Source organism: Anopheles coluzzii, chromosome 3 (assembly GCF_943734685.1).
Source record: "Anopheles coluzzii chromosome 3, AcolN3, whole genome shotgun sequence".
Classification (NCBI taxonomy): Eukaryota; Metazoa; Arthropoda; class Insecta; order Diptera; family Culicidae; genus Anopheles; species Anopheles coluzzii.
This window is the reverse complement of record NC_064671.1, coordinates 91,561,435-91,585,197: the sequence shown is the minus strand read 5'-3', so window position 1 is coordinate 91,585,197 and position 23,763 is coordinate 91,561,435. Positions and strand designations below refer to the sequence as shown.

The following is a 23,763-nucleotide window of genomic DNA, read 5'->3' as shown; positions in this document are numbered from 1 at the left end:
TAACAGGTGAAAAGGTTACTTACCTCGCGCGCCAGTGTGGCGCCCGTTTTTTGGCGATTAAATCTAACGAATTTCGGAATGAAATTTTGGTTCGTTTTTCCGAAGTTACGACTTTAACACTGTTACAGCTTTATTGGATAACATTTGAGCGCGACAACTCATGCATATTAGTATGTGTGTGTATGTGGCCACAAACACACACACATTTACGAGAAGCTACGAGAAATAGTTTAATAATATTGCACCGTTTTTTTTCAATGTTTCTTGTGTGATACGAGCGGGACTACACGCGATCTATATCTCAGCAAGCAAATTACTCTTTATCTCAATTGAGTTGAGTGTGTGTGTAACGAGATTTTTACCATTTTACTTGTGTGGGTGTAGATAACATCCAAATGTGTAGCTACCAAGAAAGAGAGAGTAAGTGTGGTGCCTACATACATACGTATGTGTTATGGTTTTTCAACCACGTTTTTCAACTTTTTAAATAAATAATCACACACCCCTTCGATCTCTACTCCTCCTCCCTCAGCTCTCTACTTCTCCTGGTTGATCTTGATAAAGTTAATCAGCCCGTTGGTAGACGAATCGTGCGTAGTGGTTTGGTTCGGGTCGGCCAGATCGACCTCGATCGCCTTCGCCAGCTGCTTGCCGAGCTCGACGCCCCACTGGTCGAACGAGTTCACGTCCCAGATGACGCCCTGCGTGAAGATCTTGTGCTCGTACATCGCGATCAGTGCGCCGAGCACGAACGGTGTCACCTTCTTCACCAGGATCGAGTTCGTTGGCCGGTTGCCGGTGAACACCTTGTGCGGGAGCAGCTTCTCGAGCGCCTCACCCGCCAGTCCCGCCTTCTCCAGCTCGGCCTGTGCCGTGGCGGCCGTCTTGCCCATCATGAGTGCCTCCGTCTGGGCGAGATAGTTGGCGAGCAGGATCGTGTGCATAGCGCCGTCCTCGACCGGGTTGTGCGTTTGCACCGGGGCGATGAAATCGCACGGAATGAGTCGAGTGCCCTGTGGGAGAAGGAAGGAAAAGAGAAGTTATTGTTGTACTCAAAGAGTGATATTGATCCATCGACGGAGTGCGGCGCGGTCAATGGCCCGTTGGTGGGTAATGGGCGAAACACGATTTAATAGCCAGTGACCGATTCGGACATTAGTAGCGCAGGAGAGGTGTTTGTGAATGTGTGAATGTACAGAGCGATCAATTTCGCAGAAAATTACCATAAACATAAACACCATCGCGCTCTCGCTATCGCGCGATATCGGGAGGCCATCAACGAGAACCGTTTGTTCGGGTGTGTGGTTCCCCTTCTACGGGGCTTTAAGGTCATGCGGTCTGAGCTATATATCGGTACGACCAATCGTCCGGTATTCAAATCACACCGGGGTCGGGATAATTCAATCCTCATCCCACAAAAGGCGCCAGGCATTTTACCCCATTCCCGCTTCCAGTATATCGGGGGAGTTGGGGGAAGTTACCTTATATCGGCGGTGGGCAATCGATGCTGTTAAAGTTACTGTGAGCGAGCTGGGACATTTTAGTGTTTGAGTTACTCTTTTGCGTCGCATTTTCTCCTCCTCCTCGTCGTTCAAAGTGCCGAGTGTGGAACTCTGTAATTGCCCGGTGGCATGTGCTGTGGCTCTTAGTAATACGCGTGGAACCACCAGCGTCTTGGCAAGAAGGAGAAGTATTCCTCTTTACAGCAAATGAGCACAATCCTTTTAAATCCTTCAAACACACTTTAAGTACATTTTAGCGTACTCCATCCGGGGCACATGGAACATGGAGTTGCGTCCTACTGGAAGAAGCTAATGTGCGTTTTAAGATTTGTTTCGTTCTGAAGGGTATCTTACCACCATTGGGTACATTTATATGTTAAATTATTACATCAGGCGTAATTAGGGTTCAGAAAAGACCCTAAAAACCCTGAATCCTGAAATCCTTGGCCTACATTCGGTGCGGGAATTGTTTTTCCTTGCGTACACGGTACAAGAATGATCGTCGAAGTCCGGTCAAGAACAGATTTGTAATCCAATGAGTTTAATCTTGGGTGCTATTTTTTAAGGAAATGTATAATTTCCTGTTGTGTCGGCTTGATTGGAAGCAGTTCCAGAAGAAAGCTAGGTACTAGGCACGTCATAAAATGGAGACTTTATCACACAGTCCCAAACATTCTATCTTAGTGGCTGCGTGATAGACCTTCAGATTGAGCATGTCCTGATATGTATAAGTAAATTTAGTAGTCTGATTTGGTAATGAATTCTCATTTGCGTTCATTTTTCATTACTTTTCTTCACAATTCTCACGACTTGAATAATATATTCTGTAGCATTTATTATTAATGACTGCAATATTTTGGCTAATATCACACGGAACGGGACACTTACATGCTTTTCGTTAATAGCACCCCTGTGGAGCGTGTCAATATTACTTAAGTGCGTGATAATAATGACACTTTATCATAATAAAAATGGGTTGATTTGTGCGCTTGGTTGGGAACATGTTCTTTCACTTGAATTGTGTGCCCCAATTTTCTTCCACCCATGGATAGGGTCATTTTTACAACACGACCCTGATTAATAGAGATCGAGCTACTATCAAGCTGACTTTCTTCACGGGTTGCCCTCAAATCCTACCCTGAAAATCGTCCCATGAAACCCCCGTATCATGCTTTCCCCATCGACGCGGGGACACGTCAAACAAACCTAATTGCAGCGGTAGATTCGAGCAGCTTATCACAGCACGCGACTAACAACATGCCGCTGGACGGAAAGCAATCTTCGCTTCGTCACCGGAAGGAAGGAAACGATAAATTACGCGCACAGCGCAGCGCGGTTGGAAAAGGTTGAGAAAATTAGCACTGAAAAATATGTGTTCACAGTGTAACGCGGGGGAGAGCTCTGTTTCTGCGGCTGAAAGTGGAGCAATCTGTTGCGTTTTACTACTGCTGCGGCCGGCCGAACAGACGAACGAACCGTTAATGGTTACGACTCAATTTGAGAGTTCGTTTTTGATGGCGGGTCGTTTACATACTTGCTACTAGAATTCCTAAGCTTTTTCTGGGAATTGGTTCATTATCCTTTTGACCGTCTGGCGGTCGAACAGATTTCGATCTGACGACAGCACGTACCCACAAAAGGCGAATTAAGAGGGTGATGAATTTCAATCATTAAATCAAATTTCGTATCGTGTAACTGCCAACCCACTCATCAATCATCGTTCGTGGAAGGGATTTCTAATGCTAAAACAACCCCGGAAACGTTCACAGGTCAATCTAGATGTGCTATTGTGCTTGCTAGTGTTATTCAAAGTGTGCAACACAACCCACAGGAGGGCGATAACACGTGATGCACTACTTATCAATTCAATTATTTGTAGTGCACGAAAGCGCTCGTAATCGTTTGCGGAAAAAAGATAAAGAGCGTCCAGTTGAAGTGGAAAAGGGCACTTCAGAAGCTGACAGAAACTTACCTGATGAATCAGCTGATAGAACGCATGCTGACCGTTAGTGCCCGGTTCGCCCCAAACGATCGGCCCGGTGGCAAAGTCAACGGTTTCGCCCGCCTTCGTGACACCCTTGCCGTTGCTCTCCATATCGCCCTGCTGGAAGTAGGCGGCAAAGCGGTGCATATACTGATCGTACGGCAGCAGTGCGTGCGTTTCGGCACCGTAAAAGTTGGAGTACCAGATGCCCATCAGCGCCAAGATGACTGGAGCCTAAATTGATTTGGGAGATTTAAAAGAAGAATAAGCCATAAGTTACACGCTCTTCTCCCTCTCCCACACCCGTTTACGTACATTCTCATTCAGCGGTGCCGTCATGAAGTGATTGTCCATGTAGTGGGCACCCTCGAGCAGCTTCTCGAAGTTGTCGAACCCGATCGCGAGCGAAATCGACAGCCCGATGGCGGACCAGAGCGAGTAGCGTCCACCGACCCAGTCCCAGAACTCGAACATGTTCTTCGTGTCGATGCCGAACGCGGCCACCTTCTCCTTGTTGGTGGACAGCGCGACGAAGTGCTTCGCCACCTGCTCCTTCTCCGAGCAGCGCTCCAGGAACCAGCGCTTGGCCGCGGTCGCGTTCGTGATCGTTTCCTGCGTGGTGAACGTTTTCGACGCAATGATGAACAGCGTCGTCTCCGGGTCGAGCTTCTTGAGCGTCTCCGCAATGTGCGTACCGTCCACGTTCGACACGAAGTGCGACCGGATGCCCTGGTTGTACGGTTTCAGCGCTTCCGTCACCATGAGCGGCCCCAGATCGGACCCACCGATGCCAATGTTCACCACATCGCTGATCTTCTTGTTCGTGTAGCCGCGCCACACCCCGTTGTGGATCTGCTCGGTGAACTCCTTCATGTGCGCCAGCACCGCATTCACCTCCGGCATCACGTCCTTGCCGTCGACCAGGATCGGTTTGTTCGACCGGTTGCGCAGTGCTACGTGCAGCACGGCCCGGTTCTCCGTCACATTGATGCGCTCACCGTTGAACATGTCGTTGCGCATCTTGACGACATCGCGCGATTCCGCCAGCTCGAGCAGCAGATTCCACGCATCGTCCGTCACGCGGTTCTTCGAGTAGTCGAGCAGGATGTCACCATCGGCCGGGGTCGTTAGCTTCAAGCTGTGAGGGGGTAAGTGTGACGAGAGAAATGAAGTTATAAATTACATCTCGATTCATTTATTGAAGCACCATGGTGTGTTTGTTGTACCGGACCGGGGTGAACGTGCCCTCCACATCGTGTTATGTCACGTGCTGCGTGGCAAACAAGTTCAGCCGCTCTCGTATAAAACCCCCAGCCACCCTCCCTTCACTTTACGTTAAGCCGCTCTATTTATGACGATTTTTTTAAACGGCATTGTACCTTTTGCAAAGGTTAGGTAATGGCAAACGAGAAGAGAGAGCAAGAGCGAATTATATCGATCTTCTGTCTCTAAAATGGTTCAAACAACACAAGACGAAAAACATCTGAAACAACTGAATCGCTCAAACATTGACCTAAATACTACGATAACAATTCGATTGATTGAGAAAAAGTATTGAACCTATGGCTTGGTTATTGTGCATAGAGGTAATAAAAGTGCTTCAAAAAAACGGTAAAAAATAGACGTGATGCAGAGGATTCCCCGATAATCCCATTTCTAATAATAAATTTGATTTTTTTTTATATTGTAAATTGAATCAACTCATGCAGACACAAAATTGCAATAGAATACTATAAAGTTTTACATTATAATCAGCCATACCGGCGAACTCGTTCGACGAGAAACATTCGTCGCTCATGAGTGGACAGGGTTGTACCACTAGGTTGGCCAGTATGTAAGCTATACGGTTTTCTAAATTTTGATCTAGAGGGCTATGAAATGAGTGAAAATGAGCGTCGCGGCGAACGTTCCCAGGAACGAATGAGTTCGCCGGTACGGCTGAATCTGTAATAAGAACTTCTTATATTCAATGACACAGCTTCTGCTATTGTAATGTATGAGCGTATTCGTAAATTACAAAATTAGCAAAACTACTCTAACCCAGGGGTCGATAATGTCCGACCATTGGAACTAAATCTCTTTGGCTCTTGGTACCACTTTACCGGGAAGTACTTAAATGCAAAACGCTAGAATGCTCAGAGAATGTATGAACTGTAGTGGGCAAACCTTGCTAATATCTTGCTTTAGGCTGGATACAAAAGTTACTCAATGTTGGTGGTAAATATTATAAGCATTAACATCGAAAAACAACCAACACTTTTACTTTTTCGAAAAACTGACCCGCATAATTTATGAATTCCCTCAATTCCGCCCCTGTATTTGATCAGATTGCCGACCCCTGAACTCTATTGGATTTGCCGATCGTATTAGATTTTATCGCTTTGCTCATTTTATTTGATTTAGGCAGGTTAAAAATTCATATTGTGAAGGAAATCTAAGTAGATTTTGCATAAGTGTTGCACAAATATTAACAAACAAATGACTTGTACAAATGCAAACAAACGAATAAAATTGCATCAGAAATGAACAAAAATAAAATTATAAAAAATCGCTAATTGAATTAACGGCTAAATTTAGCAAAATTCAATGTTTAAAAAAGATTCTAATAGTAATCAAAAACAAAACCTCTCCATAAGAACCTGAATCACTGATAACAATTGAACCCACTTCGCGACGTTGCAAAAATTCTTATCTTTGCTTCGCAGGAAAAGGTTGCCGAAATGGGCCGAAACGGGCTTCTATCGAGCCCCCCGATTCTCGTTGCACCTTCCGTGGAAAAGGAAATGGCGAACTCATTATCCTTACGTCATGTTCCGTTCATAATCTTGCAGCCGGCCCACGACGTAACATAAGCACCGAATTACATCAAATGTAAGGAGGTGTGCAATTTGAAACAAAAAGGAGGAACCAAGAAGAGCAACAGATTGTAACAAATTGTGCGCTCTAGGGGTGTTTGGTTCGGTGCAAAACGCCACCGCACCCCGTTTCCTTTCACCCCGACCAGGCACTGTTTCTTGCTATTCGGTTTCGGTCGACATTATGGGGGGGCCTCCGGCTTGCGTCGTTTGACCGCCGTTTCGTTAGAGATCGCGGAGGTCAAGCGTGGCCCGACATGATCGCAAAGAACCGCCATCATCGTGCGGACTGTTTTATTCGCACTGTGTGCCTTTTGTGTATTAAACGATAGTGGAAAAAAGGTGTAAAATCACAAATGAACTTACTGGAACTTATCGAAACGGATATCATCCTCGTCGAACAGCTTCTTGATGTTAATCGAGGCACCGTTCGCGTTGTAATACTCCTTGATCTGCTGGTACACCGAATCTTTCGACAGTAGCACTCGGCCCGACATTTTCGCTGCACCTTTCACTTTCCACGGGAATGAAGTTGAACACCACTAAAAGTAAACACAGGCACACGCACACACACGGAGAGGGGGGTAAAAATGCACAAACTGCTAATTAATTGCTGATAACACCGAACTAGCCGGGGGCAAAAGAGCTAGCTTTGGAAGAAGAAACGCTCGCGCGCGCGGCGGACAGAAGAACAGGTATTCGGTTCGCACTGTACTACCGGAGGGCTCAACGGTCACGGTTTGTCTGACCACAGGGCTCGCAAAGGACACCGTTCTGACCTCGCACGCAAAGGGGCAGCCAATGGAGAGACCTCCGAGTGTGTTGCAAACGGCGCTGGCTGGATTCGTGCGTTCGTGATCGCCACAGAAACACTCACCTTCTTGCTGCTTCTTCGTTCGGCGTTGCGGGCTCAATGTCAAATGAAAAACATTCGCTCTCGTACTCCCGAAGCCGGCTTGAGTTTGGATCGCGTCACGCAGCACGGCCTCGTACATGCGTGGATGCGTGGTTTTGTACCGAACGGGGGCAGGATTTCAATCCGGCTTTAAAGTATCATCGAATGACAATCGGGTGTTTTGTTGTTCTCTCCCTCGTACAGTAGAGCCGCGGGAGGTTGGATGTTGTTTATCTTTCCATTATCTTTGAAATAAGGAGTGTTTTGTTCTCAACTATGCACAATTATAGTTGTGTTTGCAATTGATGGTATTTATTTCCCATTTTGTTACAAATTTACGAAAAGACAGTCAACCAAAGTGTTCAGTGTGGTACGATTCCACTGTAAACAAACGCGATAGAGAGAGAGAAAGAGAGCGAGCGCGAGAATGACAGCAGAACAAACTGTGAGCAAACAGTGGGTAACTGTCATGTGTCAAAAAGGTCAAAATTTAAAAGGGCGGCAAAATAATGAACTAAATTAACCAATTTCTCTGTTCGGCCACGTGGACTGTGTTGTTTTCAAAGGAATTGGACTTCTTTATTGTTTGTTAATAATTTTATTTATGCTTATATTTTTTAATTTCAATATATTAAATGGAAGAGTAGCAACGGTTTCAATTTGTTCAAATGAAAGATCAGATAAATTAACGTTAAAAACACATTTCTAGCTATGGAACCCTTGTCAATTGTAAAGTAAATACAAAACATCATCACATCATTTTATCTTTCTTGCTAAGCACCAAGACTATCGTCGTAAAATCATTCAACTTGTCTGGATTAGTAGAGTGAAAACGAGTAAACGATTAGAACGATCATCCGATGCGATGGTCCGTTCCGTGTTTTGCACGTAATTTGTTTCTCAGGAAAGGGAAAAAATCGAAAGAAATAAGGCGGTAGGAACATCAGCTGCCCAGGCACACGAAATTTGCATGCCCGGCCACAGTTAGGCTGACCAATGTTCACAACCAAAACCCTTCGGGACTCCCAAGCCGAGGACCTGCGGGGAGGAATCGGAGTTCGTAAATTTGCCGTCCGATAGCACCGAAGCACCGTAGCTTCTTGCGGGCCGATGTCGCACGATAACGAAATCAAGCTTCAGCTCAACAACTTAAAACGTCTCGAAAGTCATTAGCGCCGACAAAAGGTCCCAGCTCATTCTCGTTTCGAAACTTTAGCACCACAAGCTCGAGATGTTAATTCTTTAATCCAGTTCATCAAGGCAGTGCTTGTGTGCTTCCAACTTCTTACCCAGAACCCCCGAGATTGGGTCCTTTTATTAATTACTTTACGTCCGCGATTTACCGCCGAAATGGTAAAATGGCGTGAAGTGGCACGTTGGAGGTTTTGCTTTTTTTGTTTTTTTGCTCTTTCCCCTGTTTTTTCGGGCTACATACATCCGGCTAATTTATGCGTCTTGATTCGGACCACACAATCACACAACTGATTGGTGGTTAGGGAGGCCACAATTGATATGAGCTCGGTTCACGAAAGGTGCGCTAAGGTCCGGTACGCGTAATGTCCACCGGACCGCTCTCTCTCTCTCTCGTCTGAGGCTGGCAATACCATTTCACGCAACTTTTCCTGCCCGTGGCCAAACACCATCAATTGACCTTCTTGCGTACCCATTCGATTGCGTACCATAAATTCTGCAAACAGCGAAACAGGGTTCAACGGCGTTCCAGGCACGGTTTCTCACGGTTAATGGATCGGTGTTTGGTGTGCCGTCCAAGTACTACCACCAATACCGCCATTCTCCCGGCCGACCGGAAGTCAGCCACACGAACCACGTCGACAATTGTCGCACGGAAATTGGTTCTGGTAACGATTAGGACGCGTAATAATATTCGCTCGTGGGGCTCGTGGGGTCCAGTGACAGCGGGTGAAACTTTGTTTCCCATCCATCAGGCGGTCTAACAGCCCCGGGAAGTGTTCTAGACTGTAGACACCGCAGACGATTTATCGCACACAAGCCACGGGCACGGAACATGTAGTACTAGTTCGTTCTAGTAACGTATCGATTGCAATTTGGCGCTTTTGTAGGTATTTAACGGGATTAGCGTAAGGTTAATGTGGAGTTAGCGAGATTAAGCATTGCGTTTTGTTTGGGGAGGTCTGCTTTCTTTTTGCTTCAAATTGATTTATTCGTCTGCAGTAGCAATCAATAGCATGTGGTGCAATTGGGAGTGAGAGAACTACTACATGTTGATGTAGGTAAGTGCGATTTTGTTAGAACGTATACATTGCAAATTACTATATATTTCAAAAACTAATTCCTAACAAATGGTTCACATACACATGGTACGAGTATAGGCTCGTCTCCTCGTCTAGATCATTCCTTCAATATTGACAATTTATTATCCCACGATGGGACGAAATTAAATCGACCCCAAATTGCCAACCAATAAAGCCACGACAAGGGTAAGACAAGGGGGCCTGATAATGATTGTAGTGGTCCGAAAATAAAAAGAAAAGGTAGCCCAGACGAGATAATTCGTTCGATGGTCCAATAATGATTGCTGATAAGAGTGCCTGCTTTTTTTCTCGTATTTATGGTGTTGCACATGTTGAATGGACATGTCCACTATCGGTAGATATCTCATTGAGTTTCCCTCATTTAATTATTGATGCATTTAATAATTTTTTCTGTTGTTTTATTAACCAAATAACATTATAACTAACCTATTACTTTCACACATTCACTAAAATGCTCTTATCTACAGACATTTTTACATAAAACTTAATCATAAAAGCTTTTCTATGGTTGCTCTACAGTATGGTGCATCACAGCAACCACTGGAGTTGGGTTTGAGCGTCTCACGCGTGTGTCACCAATTGCATGAAAAGCTTCAACAACGCTCCATGAGAGACACAAAGACACACCTGGGTCCTGGGATTCACAACACTCCCAGTGCCTTCTGGCTTCGGGACAGCTTGCCTGATATACCCACGCAAAGGCATCCAGTCAACCAGCTCAATCAATCTCCAGCTTTCGGAACGTTCCAGCCGTCCCGAACAGATCCTTCTCCTCGGCCAGCGGGTTCGTCGTTCGGCGCTTACCTTCATCAACGCCGAGCCCTTCCTCCTCGATCAGGTACGCCCGATTGTCGATCAGCTTTTGCTCCCACTCATCCACGTACTGCTGGACGGGACCCAGCTCCCCACCCAGCTCAGCCGGAAGTACGGACGGTGGGAAGTACTTGTGCAGTGACTCGAGGCTGGAACCGTGCGATACGATCTGGGGAAAACAACAAACCGGTTACTACTTATCAACCCTCTATGTGTGTGTGTGTGTGTGACCACGCCATGTTCGGTCGATATCACGCGGGGACTTTTTTGTTGCCCGCTTCCCAGCGCTTATCTCGCACGCTTGATTGCCGTTTTACGCACCTGGCGTGGATGCATCCAGAAGGAATTGGTGGGAACTTACCGTTCGTTTGCGATTCTTCTCCGTCATCAGCCCTTTGAAGATGTTCAGCACCAGATCGAAGCTTTTCGGTGTGTTGATAAAGTGGAAGCCCTTCTGTCGGAGCGGTGACGCCTGCTGGTTCAGAATCGATGCCTTGCGCAGGAACGAAAGGTTGAAGTTGAACAGATGGCTGCTGGAAGAGTGCCCCAGATCGATGATGGCAGCCTGTCCGCAGATCATCATCTGATCGTCATCCCGCAGCAGCAAATCGCCAATCATCGTAAACACCTTCAGTATGTCCGGGAAGTCACAGACGTCACCATCGAACGCATCACCCCGGATGAGAATGATTTTCGGATCGTCCGGATGTACCGTTTTGGGCAGTGGCACTGTAACACTGTTTCGAAGAAGATCAGTAACGAAGTACTTCCACCACCCCCCCCCCTCCCCCCGGGAGGAAGGTCCACTTACCCCATCTTGATGACGCTCCGCACGAACGGATCGAGTGGATCGCGTTTGCGCATCACCTCCGGCAGCACCGAGCGGATCGTGTAGTACGTGTCCAGCTTGATCTTCACCTTCTCCATGCTGTGCTTGCAGGAGCGCAAAAATCCGAGCAAAAACTGATCCTCCATCCGGCCCCGGATGTGACCGGACTGCTTCATCCAGGTCTTGATCATCGTCAGCTCCTCCGCGATTGTGCCTTCCTTTTCGTTCAACTCCTCCGCTGCCTTTCGCTTCAGACATTCGGGAATCGTTCGGATAGGCTTTGGATGTGGGAAAACGGGGAATCATTAGACCCACTCACAGCAGAGACATTCAACACCTCGATTTCACAACACTTACGATCATCTTTCTGTCTGTCGCCGGTGCGGAGAACACTTCGCTTGTTACCGAATCAACCTTCACGCTCATCTCGCTCCACCAAAAACCGGCTTACCGCACCAAATTTCAGCACACTACTGACGCACCAGTCCCGCTAACAATGTGCCATATACACTTTACACGTTCACTGCACTGTTTTTTAGGATATATTGATCAGCGCACAGATAAGATAGAGCAAGCGTTGGCAGTGGTGGTGTGAGGCAGCCCGCCGCACGCTTCTGGAACCGTCCGACTGTGGCCACGTTTCGGGTGGTGTGGTGAGAGCGTCAGATGCAACACACCGGTCGGTGGTCCAGTGAATCTCAACGCACCACTACACACACACACACACCGGCGCAAACGTGAACGCGATCCGGTTTTTGACATTCTCTCCGGTGGCGTTGATAGATAAGCGCCGGTGGAGCTGTGCGTTGGTGCGCGAAATGGGTTGCCTTGTTGTTGGTGTTATTGTCCCGTGTCTCCCGGCATGACCAGGCACTCTGTTTGCTGACGGTGCAAATTGACGCGCGTGAGGATTGTGGACGCGCCACACATTCGCGGAACCTTCATTACAGGGTTTCCCACGATTTATTGGTTGGTTCCCACGATTTATTGGTGCGTTCCCACGATTTTTTGGTCATTTCCCATAATTTTTTGGTAGCAACCCACGATTTATTGGTCGGTTCCCAAATATTATTGGTCGGTTCCCAAATATTATTGGTCGTTTCCCAAATATTATTGGTCGGTATTATATTATATTATATTTGGGAACCGACCAATAATATTTGGGAAACGACCAATAATATTTGGGAACCGACCAATAATATTTGGGAACCGACCAATAAATCGTGGGTTGCTACCAAAAAATTATGGGAAATGACCAAAAAATCGTGGGAACGCACCAATAAATCGTGGGAACCAACCAATAAATCGTGGGAAACCCTGTAATACATTAATTCGTGTTAGGGGGGGTTGGGGTTTGATTTTGGGGAGATTAAATTATTGTTCTAGTTTTCCTTTTTTTGTCTCGGAGGGCGGATTGCATGATTCATTGAAGCACTTTTAGGGTTGGTTTTTTCGATTGATCTAGTGTGAATAAATGAATATGTATTACAGTGTGAAGGGGAAAACAGGGAAACAATCGCACCAGAATGGGAGTCGTAATGGAAGGCAAATATTTGTGGGAAAGAAAACTAGGTAAAGACACTTCAAACATCTTGAAGAAAGTGCGATCACTCGAGCGATAGAGGATGGTTGAGTGGGTATTAATAGGGACATGGATGTGCTATTACGGTATCATCATGATGATTGTGGATGTGCTGTCTTTCTACGGAAGATGTTCATAAATATTCATTATACGTTATACCATAAATTAACTTATGAAGAATAAATAAGCTAAAATGGCTTAAAAAAGGTATTCTTGTGGATTGTACGACCTTGAACTTTTGTTACCATTCGTGCACTGATTGCTCTATAGAGTTCGCTCTAATTGTTACTTCAGTCACTATTCAAAAGACCCTCCCATTATCTTATCTGTTGTCGTGCAGAACACGACACGACGCACACTACCAACTATCAGCAAATTCACATCACTCATACAAGATACAAGAGGTAGGAAATGTCCGTTTTATAATGTATTGGAGGGAACTAGAGCGGAATACTTGGCACTGCTTAGGATGCCTACGGTGAGAGAAGCTCAGATCTGTTACTGCTCTTTCTCTTGACACTAGTATCTACGAGTAGAAACCTATGAGCATACTAACAGTACTAACTAAAACTAACTATCAAACAGGGTAACTGTTTACAATTAATATTAATTGACTACAATTAAGGTAAGATTGTTCACTAACAACAACAGATGTCTTAACTTGATTGATAATATTTGATTTTTTTTTTATTCAGTAGGTAATATTTGATTTTAGTATTTATTTAATTAAACACTCCTTTCTATACTTCATTCATCTCCTTTTGGAGTCTTTATCGTACTAACGATTACCCTTCCAACGGTCAATTCAACAATTCAAATCAAAACCATGCTTTGCAAATGTGGCGCCCTCTATCGAGCAGTAGCGCAACCGATGCGAAAGCTCCATCCATCATCGCCTGTTCATACGGCGCTATCTTGGCCAGTTTAGCCACGCACAATAAAACGAACCCCCCTACCCTGCGATGACCGTGCAAATTCAAACAACGGTTGGCCTTTTTTGGTTTCTACCCCATTTCGCCCTATCGCCCTATCATCCCCAACCCAAGATCCCACCGAAAGCGCACCTTGTAAGTGGTTGCGCTTGCCCTGGGGCCGGCCCGTCGGGTATCTTATCGGTGCGGCCAGCGCGAAGATCAATAAATTAATCGCACCCCGAAAAGGAAGGGGGGCTAGCGAGATCGATAGCGATTGGAGTTCACTAGCCCGCGCGGGCTTGCCAATCTGTCAAGTGCCCGCTGCGGGCTGCTTACCGCGGAAGAAGATCTCAGTACGGAGGCCACCATTCCGCAACGCGGACGCGTTTCTTCGTTCGAGTGCATTGTCAAGGGTGTTTCGTGCGTGTGGAAGGGACAGTCCGGTGCAAGAGTGTTGTGTAGAGCAAGGTAAGATAAGCAACAGGGAAAAAGGGGGACAATTGATTTGCATAAACAACGTGTGTTGTGTCAAACTTGTTGAAGATTGCCCCAGTGACCTTGAGGAGCTACAGAGCACAGAAATTGGAATCAATTGCTAGCATTATCTTACAAGCACCCAGTTTCCCCCCCCCCCTCAAACCCCACCAGCTTATCAATAAATCGAGCCCGATAATGCCGAGCCTAAGACCGCTGTCTGCCCAGCTGGCAAAGAAGGCGGCGGACGAGCTGTTCGAAAAGCCGGAACGCATCGACGAAGATCTGGCCGCGCTGAGGGCCTGGTTGGCCAAGTGCCCGCACATCAAATCCCGCACCGATGACCAGTTTCTGACGATGTTCCTGCGCGGCTGCAAGCACAGCCTCGAGCGGGCCAAGGAAAAGCTGGACATGTACTACACGGTCCGGACGGCACTGCCCGAGCTGATGCGCAACCGCGATCCGGAGGAGCCGAAGCTGCTGGAGCTGATCAAGATGGGTGTGGCCGTCCCGCTGCCGAACACGGTCACGCCCGACGGGCCGCGGATCATCCTGGTGCGCCCGGGTGTGTACGATCCGAGCAAGTACACCATCCAGGAGGTGTTCCGCTACAACACCATGATGTCTGATATTATGATGAAGGAAGATGACAACCTGGTCGTCGCTGGGCAGGTGAGATTCGAGGGGGAATCAGCATCCTTGGAAGCTTTCAGCATAACCTATTTGTATTTTGTATGTGCGTTTAGATGGGCATTCTGGATCTCTCCAACTGCACCATGGCCCATTTCCTCCAGTTCAGCCCCACGTTCGTGAAGAAGGCTACGATGTGGAGTCAGGAAGGATCGCCGCTGCGCCAGAAGGGTTTCCACTACGTCAACACACCCAGCGGCTTCGAGGTGGTGTACAATCTGTTTAAGAATTTCCTCAACGAGAAGAACCGATCGAGGGTAAGCCGTCGTCTTGCACCAAGTCCCTGGGCAGGCATTTAACACCTTCTCCTTTCCCCCACAGCTGTATGTACACGGTAGCAATCTGGACTCACTGTACGAGCACATACCGAAGGCCATGCTGCCGGCAGAGTACGGTGGAGATGCTGGCCCTATCCAGGAGATCGTCGATGCCTGGGCGAAGAAGATCATCTCCTACAGGGATTACTTCAAGGAGGAGGACCAGTACGGTACGGATGAGAAGAAGCGTCCGGGCCGTCCGAAAAACGCGGACAGCCTGTTCGGGCTGGAGGGTTCGTTCCGGAAGCTGGAGGTTGATTAGATGAACTTAGGGGGGTGATTTTGAGAATTCCAATAAAGATCTCCTCTCTTTGTTTTTGGGGAGGAAAACTGGGAAGATGTGAATGAACTGTCTTTTTTTGCTTGAAGACGTCATCAGTAGGCTATGGAGTGAATGTATCATCCAAGTAGCTTTATTTGTCGAACAACTTTAGTGCTTGTAAGCTGTCAAAGTGGACGAGTTGTTTATTATCGCAAGGTTCCTCCTTATCTTATCGTTAATCGGTATATTGTGTTGTAACTGTGTTTAAAATCTAAGAACAATTTCCTGACATATAGATCCTGCTGCAGAGCTGATATCTTCTAAGTAACATCGATTTTCTGCAATGTTCTTGAAGAATGCGTCCTCAAGGTTACATCTTCAAAGAATTCGTCGCTGCCAACAGTTCCTTGAGTTAATTGATTGCACGTAACTTTACACCTTGCAGCTTGGGAATTCCGATTACTTTGGGTAAAAACAGACCAATCATTACCACCAGCACCAACCATCACACTACGATGTGGCCAGGGGGTGAGCATGAAATCGCACAACTCAAAATCTGCCCCATCATCATTGCCGTGCGGCTTATCAGACCTTCCCCACACCAACCGATAAGATAACACAGGTGCACCGGTACAAAGTGAAGCCACGCGGTTTCACGATCAATCCGTTCGCTTTAGCTCAATCGCGTTTACATTGTGCCCTCCCGGCGACTCGCCCCCTGTTGTACACCCTGCTTACCCGCGTGACCGACAGAGGGCGCAACGGCAGCGATACCACCGATAAGCTTATCGCCCCGCCACACGGTCAACAGGTAGTGTCCGGTGTGTAGTGCAACACTTGCTGTCAGTAGTGTACCGTCCGTTCCGTGGTGCAGTGCAGTCCCTCGCTCGACTGTCACGTCATGGTGAATCTACGGCCCATATCGGCCGCCCTGCACGAAAAGGCTAAGCGCGAGCTGAACGAAAAGCCCGAGCGGATCGAGGAGGATCTGGCCGCGCTACGGCAATGGCTCGCCCGCACGCCCCACATCCGGGCCCGGATCGACGACCAGTTCCTGGTGACGTTTCTGCGCGGCTGCAAGTACAGTCTCGAGCGGGCGAAGGAAAAGATCGACATGTTCTACAGTGTGCGCACGGCCATCCCGGAGCTGATGCGCAACCGTGACCCGGACCGGGGGCGCATCCGGGAGATTGTGCGGCTGGGGGTGGGTTTGCCGCTGCCGCTCACCGATGGGCCGGATGCGCCGCGCATCATGCTGATCCGGCCCGGGGTGTACGACCCGAAGCAGTACACGATCGAGGAGGTGATCAAAGTGAGCACCATGATCAACGACATACTGATGCTGGAGGACGACAATATGGTGATCGCGGGTCAGGTGAGTCTCGCAGACGCTAGGCGACGAACTGGTGGCTCGCTGCACGTACACACATTGAGCTTGAGGGCACGGTATCGCTCCCCCACCTCGAAGCTTCTAGGGCTTTGCAATCTGTGGTAGTGTGTGTTTGTGTGTGTGAGTGCGTTGATGTGTGGAATGTGGTGTGCTTTCACCCTTTTGGAATGAATGAGCCTTATCTTGCAATACATGGTCGCGTGTCACAGAGATTGGTTGAGAGGTGAGGTGTGCGTGTGTGTGTTCGCTTGGTTGAAGACAAGGCAGGAGTGCCTGCTTGGATAAGTGTACACTGAGGGTGTGTGTGCGCATGCGCGTGAGAGTTTGTGTTGTTACTCACTCCATGACGTAAGTGTCGGATGTTGTTATGGATTGTTGTCAACGCTTACTGCGTACGATAAGACGGCCCGTATGGAGAGACAAATTAGTTTGGCCTGGTTATGGTCAACAGTTACCCTGTTTAAGCTTGGCTAGACTTGACTACAGGGCTATGTAAAATAACTTCAGGACTATACAATATCATCAGGTTGAGGAACTCATATTGTACTCATACCGGCACTGAAATTGATTCTGAGCTCATGGAGGCCTTGGGATTGATCCCGAACAATACTGGTCTTGGAATTGATAACGAACTCATATCAGTTCAGGAATTGATTCTGTATCCATAACATTCCTGGAACTGATATTTAATCCCACACTATAGTTAAAACTTATACAGCTCTCATACTGATCCCGGAACAGATCCTGGATTGATCCTAGAACTGAATATTAAGTCCACATCGGACTTGAAATATGTCTGAAATCTATACTATACGGTCGAGGACTCATATCGGTCGTAGAATTGATCATGAATCCATACTCCACATTGGTCTTGGGACTTATATTGAACCCATATCGGACCTATAACTCATCCTGAACCTCGTGGAACTTATACGGAACCTATACTGGTCCTGGAATATATCTAAAACCAATATCGTCTTTGAGACATGTCCTAAGCCTATACTGGTACTGGTCCCGGTACTGAACATAAACCTTAATCCTCTAACACGTGGCCATCGTTCCATTCAATTTTTTGGTCATCTTGAACATAGTTTACTATGTATTTGGACCAGTTTAAAGTAAAAATACCAGTTCACAATGGATGAATGATCGTTGTTATCTCAAAGAGCGCTCCATATTAATCAAAATCACCATCTGGACGTCTAATGACCATGAATATTTTGCTTCACCTTCTACTGAAGGCCAAGCCCCTTTGTGGTTGAAGCTAATTGAGACCTTTAGCTTGGTTTTCATGCTCTAAACAGTGTTCCGATAGTGCCTTGTCAAATCTCAAACAAATCGATGGAAGTCTCTTTCATCTCATCTCATTTTCTTCTACCATTTCTTCTTCAGGTCGGCATCCTCGATCTGGCCAACGTGACCAGTGCCCACTTCCTGCAGTTTACGCCCACGTTCGTGAAAAAGATGACCATGATGAGCCAGGAGGGTTCACCGCTGCGCCAGAAGGGCTTCCATTACATCAACACACCGACCGGCTTCGAGACCGTCTTTAACATGTTCAAATCGTTCATGAGCGAAAAGAACCGATCGAGAGTAAGTATACCAATCCTTTGTCTTTTGATTAGCTTCCTAACGGGTTTCGTTTTCCAATCCCTCCAGCTGTACGTCCACGGTAGCAATCTGGAGAAGCTCTACCAACACATCCCGAAGCGCCTGCTGCCGAAAGAGTACGGCGGAGAGGGCGATTCCCTCAAGGACATTACGGCCAACTGGGAGAAAAAGATCCTCTCCTACCGGGAGTACTTCCTCGAGGAGGACCAGTACGGCACGGATGAGCGCAAGCGCGTGGGGAAGGCAAAGACGGCCGACTCGCTGTTCGGCATGGAGGGTTCCTTCCGCCGGCTGGAGGTGGACTGAGCCCGACTGACTGAGTGAGACTTTGGCCCCTGTTGGCTTTGTACTATAGAGAAACCAAATACACAGACAGGCACTTTTTATTGACATACACACCAGTACACTGACGACAACACTGCCCCTGCTGCGTCACATAAATCCGTCCGAAACGAGTGTCGTACTGCGTGGCATTTCCGAATCACCGCCGCCGAACGTGTCCGTCGTAAGCTTGAGGTGGGAAGTTTTGGTATCTTTCGAGGGGCTCGTTGGCTGGGAATCGGGTCCACCGTGCCCCGCTGGACACAGTACCCATCCGGACAGGTTGGCCATTTTGTCGTTCGTGCCGCAGGGTGCCCGGGGCTGCAAGCGACCACCAATCGTGGCAATGCCAAGCGCCGGATCTAGTTTCCCCATGTTACGCTTTCCGTTGCGGGCGTGCTTTGGGTGCTTTCCAGCCGACGAGCGACCGCGACTAGCCAGAGCGGGAATGCACAGCAGGCGGGAAAGGCTTATCTTGTGGAACGCTTTGCGGAAGTTTTCATTCGTCAGGCCGTAGATGAGCGGATTAAGGGCAGCGTTTAGGTACATGAGGTAGTGTGAGACGTACCAGAGGATGAGAAAGTCGTTGCCAATCTGTTGGATGAGCGCAGCAAAAAAAAAGACTGTTAAAACGCTCCGGTGCTCCGGTGCACCCTCAACTAACCTGATTCTGATTGTCGTTCAGGTAGCGATTGTAGCGCACAAACACGAGCGTCGTAAACGGTATGCGCAACAGCACGAACACGATCAGCACGATGAACAACGTTTTCGCTACCTTCCGCTTGTACGACACCGAGATCGGATGCTCCTTGCGCAGTACGCGCCGCTCGTACCGGTCCAGCTTGAGGAAGATCAGGCTGTAGCAGCAGAACATTACCAGCAGCGGAAACCAAACGAGTGCGCCGATCAGAACGTGCCAGTAGCTCGGTAGAAAGGTCGTGTTTTCCGCACAGTACGTCTCGAGATAGTTCTTCCACTGGCGCTCCCGGTACGCTCGGTACAGACTGAGCGGCAGGGCGAGCAGAAAGCCCCCGACCCAGCAGGCGACAATCAACCCAACCGCACCGCGCTTGGTAAGGCGTGAGCGCTTAGGAAACACGATCGCCGTCAACCGATCGTAGCTGATCGCACACAGACATAGGACGGACGTGATGAGAAGGGAACCTGGGCGGGAAAGCCTGCGTTTAGTTCACACTTTCCGGGGTAAGTATTAAACATCCACTCACCTTGCAGGAAACCCTCCGTCCGGCAGCCGATCGCACCGAGCACGTAGTTTTGGTAGAAATCGTGAAACATAAACATCAGCGGACAGATGACGAGCGTGGCCAGATCGGCGACGGCTAGGTTCGCTATGAGCAGGTTCGTTGGCGTCCGGAGGGCACGTATCTGGACGAGTGTACAGCACAGGACGGCATTGCCGAGCACACCGAACAGTACCAGGGGCAGGAAGGTGATCGTTTTGAGGGCCACTTCCCAGCCGGGCTTAAGCTGCCAAATCTCACGCGGATAGTCGTACACGGTAAAGTCCATCTAGAATGGAAGAATGGAAGAATGGGAGAATGGGAGAGGGATTAGAGTTGGAGGATGAAGATGCGACTGCGAGGACGTTACCGACGGATATTCGTCGGTGTAATTGATCAAGACGTTAAGCTTGGCGATCACTTCGACGATGAGCTGATACATTGAACGGTTTTACGTGATGGAAATTTTAGCTTTTTTCTCCTCTACTTTACTTTTAAAATGGAAATTCAATGGAAAAACGCAACCACCCAATCACATAACCGACCCTGTTCGCAATGGACTGCATCAAGCACTGGGCGGCACACGGCACTTACTTTGGAGAAGCAAACAACCGGGGTTTTACAATCTCTCCGTGCACTGAGTCAATTATCGATTTTGCTTCGCGTCAGATGGTGCTATTTTCCTACCACCCCAGGGAACTGCACTTCAGCTCGGTCTCGGCCAAGAGCAATACTGCATTAAATGCATGCACACTCACGTTCAATTTCTGCACGTAACAGCCAAGCGTTCGGGCGGCCGTGTGGGTCGTCTGTTGCTCGGTTAGTAGAAGGTCTGTAGAGTGAATCCGGACCGGGGGCCTATCGATAGCCAGACCCTTGGGCGATAGGCAAACCACCACTCCGGTATCGGTATCGAAGTGTAATAACTATCATACCCCCCACTTCGTTCAGGGACTCATTCCCCGCTTTGGGTTGGGATTTTGGGGACGTTTCCGATGGGCAGCCACGATTCCCAATCACGGAGACGGGCGATGGGCGGGTGTTTCAATATCTCATCCGATAAGCGGGCAATTGATTTTGCTCTCTCCCTTTCTCATTCCCCCCCCCCCTCCCCTCATCGCTCGAAGGGTTCGAAGGTGAAAGCGTATTAGAGCGTGTTGCCTGTTGCTTTTGGATAAACAATTCAAGCTATGTCGGGTGTCGGGTGCTGGTGTAACGGTAAATGGTCGCATAAACAACCAAGAACCAGAGGGTCGTTTGGGGTATGGCTTGTGTGTTTGTAATGAGCAAAACGTAGATTATGTTGTAAGGGTTTTAACGTAAAAGATTATATTTAACATAAGTAGTTTGTTAAGAGGAGTTTTTGGTCTCCAATGATCTTAATGTCTTTCTTCTTATATAGAATAAATTGCAATATTAACTATTTTAAACTACGAGCGAAACTCTTGGCATTAAAAGATTAAAGCAATACGTTTAAATTAATAGTTTCATTGGTAAAAATGGCAAACTACTACCAAGCACCATGCGTCTCCATTCAGATACAGAACAGATACTGGGCGCCTCCATTCAAAAATGACCAGGCGCCTCCATTAAAGGAGCCTGCAAATGTCCTTAATAATTATTATTATTTAATGGATTATTGGAATTTATTAGTGTATTAGGAAAGATTTTTTTAACTAATGTGAGGAAATTATAGCTCTTACTGCAATGTGTAATTATAATGGATGGAAATCGCTCTAAGGTATTGTAAAGTATTAAATAGGAAAAATTCAATCAATTGCTGGTATACCGCAACAAAACCACCAATATTTGTATTGCGGTGCGATTAATGCTCCAATCTGGGGGTGGGTGTTGCCATTAATCGCACTGAATAATTCCACGGGCACAATGAATTATGGCTAGCGGTGTGTGATGATGAGCAGTATGGTGATATATGGCCGGCAATGCATCATGCTTCACGGGAGCTGATAATAAGGCAGGTAGGAAGCACAGTAGCGTATCCAATATCAATCGCTTTTTTTTCAAAAAAATGATGAGTGAACTTGAAGCGATATATCTATTTTTTCGCTATATTTGTGGTTCCCACTCTCGACAAACAATTTCGAATGTTTCTCTACAAAAACCCACCACCAACTTCTATAACTCTGTGTTTTGTAGTATCTTGTTTTTTTTTTATTATTTTCAATAAATATACATTCCTCATTATTTTGTCCCGAGTATCTAGGCAAGGTAGAGTTTGTGCTGGAAAAGAATGCTTTCTATCTTCTTATCACACTATCACACTACCCCTCCCCAGCTCGCCATACCGGGAGCACTCGTTTAACGTGCATCATAGTTTTGTGTGTATTCTCTCTCTTCCTATCTCTCTCTCCTTCTCTCTTTACATATACATATCTATCTGCTATATACGCACTACGCTTTCTATACAGTGAATGATTTGATAGCTTTAAAACCCGTTATGTTTAGACTAAAAGAAATAAACAAATGACCTCCTACTAATGCACTTCCGCGCGTGTGTGTGTGTGTGTGCCTAACAGCCACACACACACACACAAACACATGTACGCTTCGTTTGCTTTGCCTCTTTGCTGCTCTGCACTGCTCGTCCCATAGGCGGGTCGGTTTTGGTTGAATATTTCACTTGTGTTTTCTCCTCTATTTGTTTCTTCTCTTCCTTTTTTCTTCCTCTGCTGTGTGCTGTTTTGTGGGCCTTAACATACGACATTCAGTGATTCTTTTTAACTTCTCCAAATATCTTTTCTAAGATAACACGCACACACACAGCATTTTTGTTTGTTTAATTCTTAACAATTCCTTGCTGAAATGGGTTTTGTTTTGTTTTCATTTCATTGATTTTGTCTTCTTTTATCGTTCGTAAAGGTGTAAATATATGTTCACATATTTTTTTCAAACACATACACACATAACACAGCAGCACACTGCACATACAGGCACGCCTGAACTTTTTCCCATTTTTCAGCTAGTGATAGGTGTGACTGTACTGAGATTCATGCCGCACAAGGCAATCATTATCGCTACAAACGTCAATTTACAGGTCTCTATATGTGTGCTGTGGCTGTTTTGTTTTCTTCTTCATAACATATACATTTTGTTGCACTCTTTTTGTGTGTGCACTTTCGTTGTAAAATTGATTACAAGAGCTGAAAAGCCACACACACACACACTACATTATTCTGCTTCGCTAATTGTACGGTAACTTTATCGTGCGCTTTATGGTTAAAAACCCGTTGCTATGATACAAATACATACGCAATCACACACACCCAGACACACACAGACACAGAGGGATATGCCTTTAAACGCACAGAGCACTTTGCACTGCGGTTAACCTAGCGAGTAGAAGTATTGTAAACAAATAATCACACATACACGTACATACATACATACATACATACATACATACATACATACATAACGTTAAGCTCACGTTCAATTGTTTCCCCACTGCGTGTTTGACTGTGTGCGTGCGCAATCCTTTTTCCCTTGCTATTTTGTTTTGCTGTTGTATGTGTGTGCGTGCGTATGTTTTTTCTCTTCTTCTTCTTCTTCTTCTTCTTATGCCAAAAATCGCCCTACACTGTTACACTGTTTGTTTAAAGTACATTTTGCACAAAAATAAAACACCGAACGAACGAACGGCTGTGCTGTGCTGTGGTGCGCGGTTGTTGCGAACGGTCTGCGGAAATAACAACCAACATACATACAAACATACACTTACACAGACACTCAGTCACATACATACACGTACAGAGATACCGATTATGGGTG

General features: G+C 46.9%; 5 protein-coding genes across 8 annotated transcripts; 2 read left to right on the top strand and 3 right to left on the bottom strand.

The window, feature by feature from the left end:
* Positions 1–105: 105 nt before the first annotated feature.
* LOC120957593 (glucose-6-phosphate isomerase) lies at positions 106–7,349 on the bottom strand. Its single transcript, XM_040379874.2, has 5 exons — positions 7,219–7,349; positions 6,708–6,883; positions 3,802–4,624; positions 3,475–3,720; positions 106–1,013 (listed from the first exon to the last, which is right to left on the bottom strand). The coding sequence occupies exons 2-5, from the start codon at positions 6,836–6,838 to the stop codon at positions 537–539; spliced, it is 1,677 nt and encodes a 558-aa protein (XP_040235808.1). The 5' UTR covers positions 6,839–6,883; positions 7,219–7,349; the 3' UTR covers positions 106–536.
* Positions 7,350–9,911: 2,562 nt separating this feature from the next.
* LOC120958639 (alpha-tocopherol transfer protein-like) lies at positions 9,912–11,876 on the bottom strand. The gene is made up of 4 exons (XM_040381579.2): positions 11,530–11,876; positions 11,155–11,450; positions 10,705–11,080; positions 9,912–10,512 (listed from the first exon to the last, which is right to left on the bottom strand). The coding sequence occupies exons 1-4, from the start codon at positions 11,596–11,598 to the stop codon at positions 10,249–10,251; spliced, it is 1,005 nt and encodes a 334-aa protein (XP_040237513.1). The 5' UTR covers positions 11,599–11,876; the 3' UTR covers positions 9,912–10,248.
* Positions 11,877–13,985: 2,109 nt separating this feature from the next.
* Positions 13,986–15,494, top strand: LOC120958209 (retinol-binding protein pinta-like). 2 transcript variants are annotated; one of them, XM_040380843.2, is made up of 4 exons: positions 13,986–14,136; positions 14,317–14,814; positions 14,889–15,089; positions 15,154–15,494. In XM_040380843.2, exons 2-4 carry the CDS (start codon positions 14,341–14,343, stop codon positions 15,409–15,411), a joined length of 933 nt encoding a protein of 310 aa, XP_040236777.1. In that variant the 5' UTR covers positions 13,986–14,136; positions 14,317–14,340; the 3' UTR covers positions 15,412–15,494. The 2 variants fall into 2 exon arrangements, with proteins under 2 accessions (XP_040236777.1, XP_040236778.1); XM_040380844.2 differs by lacking the exon at positions 13,986–14,136 and having other exon boundaries at positions 14,289–14,814.
* Positions 15,495–16,243: 749 nt separating this feature from the next.
* On the top strand, positions 16,244–18,806 carry LOC120958210 (retinol-binding protein pinta-like). The gene is made up of 3 exons (XM_040380845.2): positions 16,244–16,786; positions 18,194–18,394; positions 18,461–18,806. The coding sequence occupies exons 1-3, from the start codon at positions 16,313–16,315 to the stop codon at positions 18,716–18,718; spliced, it is 933 nt and encodes a 310-aa protein (XP_040236779.1). The 5' UTR covers positions 16,244–16,312; the 3' UTR covers positions 18,719–18,806.
* Positions 18,778–21,304, bottom strand: LOC120958207 (neuropeptide FF receptor 2-like). Of its 3 annotated transcripts, none has more exons than XM_049609915.1 (4): positions 20,733–21,304; positions 19,960–20,263; positions 19,398–19,897; positions 18,778–19,327 (listed from the first exon to the last, which is right to left on the bottom strand). In XM_049609915.1, the coding sequence occupies exons 2-4, from the start codon at positions 20,261–20,263 to the stop codon at positions 18,845–18,847; spliced, it is 1,287 nt and encodes a 428-aa protein (XP_049465872.1). In that variant the 5' UTR covers positions 20,733–21,304; the 3' UTR covers positions 18,778–18,844. The 3 variants fall into 3 exon arrangements, with proteins under 3 accessions (XP_049465872.1, XP_040236776.2, XP_040236775.2); XM_040380842.2 differs by lacking the exon at positions 20,733–21,304 and adding an exon at positions 20,569–20,721; XM_040380841.2 differs by lacking the exon at positions 20,733–21,304 and adding an exon at positions 20,345–20,554.
* Between the last annotated feature and the right edge of the window lie 2,459 nt (positions 21,305–23,763).

Coding starts and splice junctions, on each gene's coding strand:
- LOC120957593 (XM_040379874.2), bottom strand. CDS start 6,838: ATGTCGGGCCGAGTGCTACTGTCGAAAGATTCGGTGTACCAGCAGATC. Junction 3,721..3,801: donor CGGCACCGCTGAATGAGAAT/GTACGTAAACGG, acceptor AAATCAATTTAG/GCTCCAGTCATCTTGGCGCT. Junction 1,014..3,474: donor TCTATCAGCTGATTCATCAG/GTAAGTTTCTGT, acceptor CTTCTCCCACAG/GGCACTCGACTCATTCCGTG.
- LOC120958639 (XM_040381579.2), bottom strand. CDS start 11,598: ATGAGCGTGAAGGTTGATTCGGTAACAAGCGAAGTGTTCTCCGCACCG. Junction 11,451..11,529: donor CGACAGACAGAAAGATGATC/GTAAGTGTTGTG, acceptor CCACATCCAAAG/CCTATCCGAACGATTCCCGA. Junction 11,081..11,154: donor CGGAGCGTCATCAAGATGGG/GTAAGTGGACCT, acceptor TCTTCGAAACAG/TGTTACAGTGCCACTGCCCA.
- LOC120958209 (XM_040380843.2), top strand. CDS start 14,341: ATGCCGAGCCTAAGACCGCTGTCTGCCCAGCTGGCAAAGAAGGCGGCG. Junction 14,815..14,888: donor ACCTGGTCGTCGCTGGGCAG/GTGAGATTCGAG, acceptor ATGTGCGTTTAG/ATGGGCATTCTGGATCTCTC. Junction 15,090..15,153: donor ACGAGAAGAACCGATCGAGG/GTAAGCCGTCGT, acceptor TTTCCCCCACAG/CTGTATGTACACGGTAGCAA.
- LOC120958210 (XM_040380845.2), top strand. CDS start 16,313: ATGGTGAATCTACGGCCCATATCGGCCGCCCTGCACGAAAAGGCTAAG. Junction 16,787..18,193: donor ATATGGTGATCGCGGGTCAG/GTGAGTCTCGCA, acceptor TTTCTTCTTCAG/GTCGGCATCCTCGATCTGGC. Junction 18,395..18,460: donor GCGAAAAGAACCGATCGAGA/GTAAGTATACCA, acceptor CAATCCCTCCAG/CTGTACGTCCACGGTAGCAA.
- LOC120958207 (XM_040380841.2), bottom strand. CDS start 20,416: ATGTATCAGCTCATCGTCGAAGTGATCGCCAAGCTTAACGTCTTGATC. Junction 20,264..20,344: donor ACACCGACGAATATCCGTCG/GTAACGTCCTCG, acceptor CTTCCATTCTAG/ATGGACTTTACCGTGTACGA. Junction 19,328..19,397: donor TGAACGACAATCAGAATCAG/GTTAGTTGAGGG, acceptor CTCATCCAACAG/ATTGGCAACGACTTTCTCAT.